Raw genomic sequence first — 7,536 nt, 5'->3', positions numbered from 1 at the left:
CTTGTCTGCGCTAAACCTTGAATTTCATATGGATATTATTATTATTATTATTAAGCATGTTTTTAAGTTACGGGTGTCACATAGTGGTATCAGAGCAGGTTTACTTTCCTGTAGACTAAAATTGTTTTTAAAGAAAATTTTAAGCTTTCAGTAAAATTTGTAAGGCAATTCTTTTAAGGAAACATGAAAATCCACCACATCCCGTTCAAGCTTCTGATCTTCGGGTAAGTTATAAGAATTACTATGCTTATTCTTTATGGATACTATACTCATGCAGGCCATGTCCCCCTTAACTATGCAGTTATTCTCTCAAGATATTTATGAGCATATGTTATTATATGTATGCGCACGTATGAAGCTCATGTTGGAATAAGTATGTGAGAGATATGATTCTTATATGCCATTAATTAGTACACGTTTTTAGCTAGTAATATGGCTTCAAACTCAAGAGTTCATGATTATAGCGGAAATACTTGCTTAGGAAGGGCTTTTTAAAACGAAAGCAATTAGAAATCAAGTCCAACAAGAAGAGATTGCATAATGAATTAAAATTAAACACGAATCTATTGTTGAGTTTATTAATATGTGTGACAGCGCTAAGGGCTTTTTCACAAAGACCTAAACTGTCTAAGGCGAGCTTGGGACTTAAGTGGTCCACGTGACCCCTCTCTTTACCTGGAAGCTCCTTAGTTGCGTGTTATACATATCGGTAGACAAAACGATGGATTAACAAATCATAGTTAACACAAAGTTCCACCATAGTACTCTTTAACCTTAGAGACCTTGCAATTAGACACTGATTTAGTATTTTATAGGATATGGTGGCACGGGGTAGAAGCAACAGGGGGAGATAGTCACAGCCTGCGACTAACGAAAGCAATGGTCTCGACAATCAACTTATGTAGCTCATCGATGCCCTTCGTAACATGGTGCCTCGAGCTACACCCCCTCCAGAAAATCCAAAAAATAATGTGGCATTAGTAGAACAGTTCAGAAAGTTGCAGCCTCCAACTTTTGAGGGCGAGTTAGACCCTCTTGTGGCTGAAGACTGGATATCCTCAATTGAGCGGATTTTCAATCTCATTAATTATCCAGATGCTAGGAAAGTGGCATGCGCCACATTCATGTTACAGCACGGAGCAAGGCATTGGTGGGATTCCACTTCTAGATCCCGACCACAAGGACATATGTGGACTTGGGAGGAATTCAAAGAACTCTTTCTTAAAAAGTATTACCCTGCCAATATCCGTAATCAAAAGGAAACAGAATTTATTGTGCTGAAGCAAGGTAGCATGACCTTAGTTGAATACAAAAGAAAATTTGATGAACTATCACAATTTGCTCTAGAGCTTGTGGATACGGAGAAAAAGCAAGCCAGGCGATTTGAACAAGGCTTAAGGGATGATCTACGATAGGTGGTCACAACTTCCGAGTTGGGCACATATCATGAAGTGCTAGCTAAGGCCCGGCTAGCCAACTTTAGAGAAGGCTCCAGTAGCAATAGTAAGCTGCTGCATATAGGACCACCAGAGAAACGTAAGTAGGAAGACAGAGGTAAAGGGAAGAAGGATTTTTCAAAGAAAAATAAAGGAGGAGGTCCAATATCAAGAAATTACCAACTGAACCCAGTGTGTGGCAAATGTCAGAAGCGTCATACAGGACCGTATCTCATGGGAACCAACACATGTTATAATTGCGGTGAAATGAGTCATGTTGCCAGATTTTATCCCAAGGGTCAAGTAAAGAAACAGCAGCAGCCAAACCAATAGAATCCAGGAAATCCCCCTAAGGCTCAAGCTAGAGTGTATGCACTCTCAAGTCAAGAGAAGGATCAGGATCCTCACGTGTTGGCCGGTAATGTCCTCATCTCTGGAAGGTCTACTTATACTTTATTCTATTCAGATTCCACACATTCTTTCATATCTTTAAATTTTGCATGTAAACTTGGCACATATGTGGAACATTCAAGAACTCCCTTAGAAATAATTATGCCCTCGAGAGGTACAGTAAGCACGAATCGTATAATGAAAATAGCTAATGTAGAGATTGGCGGACAGCTTCTAGAAATAACCCTATATGTCTTAAATATGAAGGAGTTTGATGTGATTTTGGGAATGGACTAGCTTTCCAAATATCATGAGACCATATTGTGCTCTGAGAGGGAAATAGTTTGTAGGAGTCCTGAAGGGCTAGAACTTCACCATTCTGTGGTAGAAATGAAACACCCCCTTGTGTCATTTCGGCAATAAAGGCTGAGAAGCTACTATTGTCAGAAGGCTGTATTGGATTCTTAATGTCAGTTGTAGTGAAGGAAGGTGACGAATTGGCAGTAAATGATGTTAAGGTAGTCAAGGATTTCCCATAAGTATTCCCTGATGATCTGATCGAAATGCCACCAGAACGGGAAGTAGAGTTCACTATTAATCTAGTTCCTGGTTCTGCACCAACTTCTAAAGCTCCTTATAGGATGGCACCAAAGGAGTTACAAGAGTTGAAAACTCAATTAGAAGAGTTATTAAGGAAAGGATTCATCCGACCTAGCGTGTCTCCATGGGGAGCACCTGTATTGTTTGTTAAGAAGAAAGACGGATTGATGAGGATGTGCATTGATTACCAGGAATTGAATAAAATCACCATTAAGAACAAGTATCCTCTTCCCAAGATCGAGGACTTGTTTGATCAATTACATGGTGCACGAGTGTTTTCAAATATTGATCTAAGGTCAGGATACCATCAATTAAGGATCAAAGCTGATGATGTTCCAAAGACTGTGCACCAGGGGTTTTCATGGATCTGATGAATCAAATTTTCTATGAGTTCTTGGATCAGTTTTTATTGTCTTTATTGATGATATCTTGGTATATTCGCGAAGCGAAGAAGAATATGAGAAACACTTAAGAATGGTGTTAGGAATTTTGAAGGAAAAGAAGTTATATGCAAAATTCAAGAAATGTGAATTTTAGTTGGAACGGGTTGTATTTCTTGGGCATGTGGTAACAAATCAAGTAATAAAAGTGGACCCTAGCAAGGTAGAAGCAGTGTTGAATTGGTCAAGACCAACTAATGTAAGTGAAGTACACAGCTTCTTAGGTTTAGCTGGGTACTACAGGAGGTTCATTGAAGGATTCTCCAAACTAGCAGGACCACTGACTCAGCTCACTAGTAAAGGTACTAAGTTTGAATGGACAGAGAAGTGCAACTCCAGTTTTGAGGAATTAAAGAGGAGGCTGGTCAATGCACCAGTATTAACTATTCCTGAAGGATCCGAAGGTTTTGTTATCTATAGTGATGCATCCAAACAGGGAATTGGGTGTGTATTGATGCAAAAAGGTAAGGTAGTTGCTTATGCATCAAGGCAGTTGAAACCTTATGAGCAAAACTATCCTACGCATGATCTAGAACTTGCTGCAGTTGTGCATGCTTTGAAGATCTAGAGACACTATCTGTATGGAGGTAAATGTGACATCTATACCGACCATAAGAGTCTCAAGTACATCTTTACTCAAAAAGAGTTGAATATGAGGCAAAGGAGATGGTTGGAATTGGTAAAAGACTATGACTGCGAAATTCACTACCACCTGAGTAAGGAAAATGTGGTAGCTGATGCCTTGAGTAGAAAGAAAATAGGCCAAGTAGCAGCCTTGACAACACAAAAACCTTTGTGGAAAGAATTTGAGCAGTTAAGCCTCGAGATAGTTGCTACACCATCTAGTTCTAACGCTCAAATGGCATCTCTGTCCGTCCGTCCGACCCTCTATGATCGAATTAAGAGCCACCAAAAAGGAGATCAATATTTTGAGTATATTAAATATAAAATTGATACAGAGAAATGGAAGGATTTCATAGTAGCTGACGACAACACACTTTATTACCAAGGGCACCTTTTTGTGCCAAATTTTGAGGAACTAAAACATGAAATTCTAGAATAAGCCCACTCCACTCCCTACTAGGTACATCCTGGAAGTACAAAGATGTATCATGATTTAAAGGTAATCTTTTGGTGGAGAAATATGAAGGAGGACATAGCTAAATTTGTTGAGAAGTGTCTAGTATGTCAGCAAGTGAAAGCTGAGCACCAGCGACCGTCAAGGTTGTTGCAATCACTAGAGGTGCTAGAGTGGAAATGGGAACATGTGAAAATGGATTTCATTGTAGGCTTTCCAAGAACAGTAATAGGCCATGAGGATATTTGGGTGATCGTGGATCGACTTACCAAATCTGCTCATTTCTTACCTGTTCGAATGACGTTCACAATGGACCAATTTGCACGACTGTATGTCAAGGAAATAGTAAGATTGCATGGTGTTCCAGTATCCATTGTATCCAATAGGGACCCTAGGTTTACATCGAACTTTTGGAAGAGCTTACACTATGCTATGGGCACCAAATTGAGTTTTAATACAGCTTTCCATCCTCAGACAAATGGACAATCTGAGAGAACAATTCATACTTTAAAGGATATGCTTCGAAGTTATGCTCTAGAGTTTGGTGGTCAATGGGAAAGGAATTTACCATTAATTGAATTCGCGTATAATAATAGTTATCATGCATCTATTGCCATGGCACCCTATGAGGCGTTATATGGAAGGAAGTGCAGGTCACCTATTCATTGGAATGAAATTGGTGAATGAGAGATTCTGGGTCTAGAGATTGTGGAGCAAACAGTTTAGGCCATCGAAAGAATCAAGATTAGTATGAAAAAGGCTCAAGATAGACAGAAAAGCTATGCAGATAAAAGAAGAAAGGATCTGGAGTTTACCATAGGTGATAAGGTATTCCTAAAGATTATGCCCATAAAGGGAGTCCTACGGTTTGGGAAGGAAGGAAAGCTCAGACCTCGATATATAGGTCCATTTGAAATCTTGAAGCGGGTTGGGAATGTTACTTACCAGCTGGCCTTACCACCAGAACTTTCAACAGTACATGATATTTTCCACATATCAATGCTTATAAAATATGTCCCTGACCCAGCTCACATAATCAAGCATCAACCATTGGAGATCCAGCAAGATCTAAAATATGAAGAGGCACCAATACGCATTCTAGCTTAAGAAGTACGGAGACTTCGCAATAGAGGGATACCGTTGGTCAAGGTATTATGGCAACATCATACAATAAAAGAGGCAACCTGGGAACGTGAGGATGAGATGCGTTCCAAATACCCCCAACTATTTGATAACCTCAACTGAAGGTAATTTCGAGGACGAAATTTATTTTAAGAGGGGGAGGATGTAACACCCTAGATTTTGTTTATTTCCTTTCTCGGTTCAAATATGTAATATCTAAGAATTTTAAATTGTGATATAAAGCTTGGATGTAATAATGGAAAATTATAGTAGCAAAATGAATGGTATTTTGATTTAGGGCATTAACGTAATAAAGGGAATGATTGCAGTGATGATTCCTTACCCTAGAAGACATGACTTGGAGAGATAGGATTGGATTTGGAACTTCACCTTAAAGTCTTTTGGAAGAATGATTAATCTTACACCAAAAGTCTTAAGGAGGCTTAGCTTGGTAGTTGTAATAATGAATGTTACCCAAAAGTCTTAAGGTGGCTTAGCTTGGAAGAAAGAGATTGGCTTACACTAGAAGTCTTAGAATGGCTTAGCTTGGAAGAAATAGATTGGCTTACACTATAAGTCTTAGAATGGCTTAGCTTGGAAGAAAGAAATTGGCTTGGAAAGGAAGAGATAAGGGTCATGATGGGTTCTTATCCTAGAAGCCATGTGAAGGTAAGATTTGAAGGCTTAGATTGGAAGAGAATAGAAGCTTGTATTGGAAGATAAAATCAAAGAAGAAATATTCAAAGATTGTAATGATTATAGGACACATGGCATTATTTGAATGGAAGCACATGGATAAGTCTTCTCCAAACCTTTACTTAACCTCCAAGTTTGGGACACATGTCACCATTTGGGTGGTAACACATGAAAGTAATGATGAATCCCAAATAATTAAGGTGACACATGGCATGCTATGATTTGATGGATAATTCTATAAATAGGCTTGAAATCTAACTTCCCAAGCCATCTCAAAATTGTGTGAACCAAATCCAAGTTACTTTGAGAGCAATTTCAGAGAGAAATAAGATCTTGAGTGTGAGGATGAAGTTCTATAAAAGAAAGAGAGAAATTCGGTAAAAAACGAGGGAGAAAATGAAGGAGAGGCAAAGGCTTGACGGAAAGCGGACATCCACAAAGATCTGCTGTAACAGTCTTCAAATCAGAGAGTTAAGTCTGATTTTTTTTTTTTTCCATAATCATGTAGAGGACTGAAATAGGAGTCCATAGGTTCAAACGAAAGTCGATTCGGAGTTAAAATGAGAGAGATATGGCAAAAATACGAAAGGGTGTCGAATCTGCCCCCAAGGAGTGAAAATAGGCGCCACCTCTTCTTGGGGCGCGTGGAAGCCCCTTTTTCCATGATATTTCACATCTAAACCTCTTTATTAATTAACTACAATCCCATATAAGGTTATATGAGGTTTAGTTCACGAAAATATGTATTTTGTTTGCAGGAAAACAAACCCGGTAAGGTATGAAGCCTTAAACATTCGAATCTCATCCAACCAAGTTGAGGTAAGTACATTATAAACTATTTATGTTGTTTAAGCATGCACATGAATTATGTTATGTGGTCCCTCACGTTATGTTATATTCACGCAAGTTTCGGGACTGGAGCTCGATAGCGCTACGCACGAGAGTTCTTACCCTTGCAAGTTGGTGGAATCTCTCATGTCTCCATATGATATGTTATGTTATGTTATGTCATGACTTTTTTAAATACATACGATGGTTCTCTTGTACTTATTGAGACTCACATGAATCTCATCCCATATTTTTCTCCCCTAGGTGATTATGAATAAGGAGATTGGAACGTGGACGTGGAGTGTGATGGCTATTTGAAGATAATTTTTGATAATCGAAATCTTGTTTCTCTCTTCTTGTATTAGAAATATTTTCAGTATTACGCTCTTATGGTATATGTACACTATTGCTACATCGTATGTCCTTAAAGCTTATATAAGTTTATGAAAAGGCCTAGTCTCAATTTAAGGTTGGATTTCTCAATATGGATGCTATTGTTACAAAGCATATCTGCTAAGTTTTCTTTCTTATACCGAAGCCATGTTCAAACGTTATATTTATGCAAAACATGCTCTGAATTCTATTATGCTTGAAACATCATTTAAGTTTACAGAAGTATCGTTTCTCAAGTTTCTTGTCTGTGCTAAACCTTGAATTTCATATGGATATTATTATTATTATTATTAAGCATGTTTTTAAGTTATGGGTGTCACACTGTTATACCTATCTGTTGTTGCCCGAGGGTAAAAGTCTAGATATCCCTCAAGAGGTACTATGCGTGCACCATCGAAGAAAGCTCTTGTGGGGAAGACCGTGAGTCTAAGGGACAACGCATGTGGTGTTTACATAAGTTCTATGAGGTGAGGCTGAGGTGACATGGTTAGGGACCCCCGAGAGGCGTTATGCGTGCGCCATTAAGAAAACTCTCATTGGAGGAGGCTGACAT

At 38.7% G+C, this 7,536-nt stretch overlaps 1 protein-coding gene across 1 annotated transcript; it reads left to right on the top strand.

Moving 5' to 3' along the window:
* The first annotated feature begins 926 nt into the window (after positions 1 to 926).
* On the top strand, positions 927 to 1,415 carry LOC127791561 (uncharacterized). The gene has a single exon (XM_052321544.1). The coding sequence runs from the start codon at positions 927 to 929 to the stop codon at positions 1,413 to 1,415; it is 489 nt and encodes a 162-aa protein (XP_052177504.1).
* Positions 1,416 to 7,536: the final 6,121 nt, after the last annotated feature.

This window comes from Diospyros lotus, chromosome 15 (assembly GCF_014633365.1).
Source record: "Diospyros lotus cultivar Yz01 chromosome 15, ASM1463336v1, whole genome shotgun sequence".
Taxonomy (NCBI): domain Eukaryota; kingdom Viridiplantae; phylum Streptophyta; class Magnoliopsida; order Ericales; family Ebenaceae; genus Diospyros; species Diospyros lotus.
This window is presented reverse-complemented; position numbering and strand designations above follow the sequence as displayed.

Excerpts from the sequence above, each read along its gene's own strand:
- LOC127791561 (XM_052321544.1), top strand. The coding sequence starts at position 927 with ATGGTGCCTCGAGCTACACCCCCTCCAGAAAATCCAAAAAATAATGTG.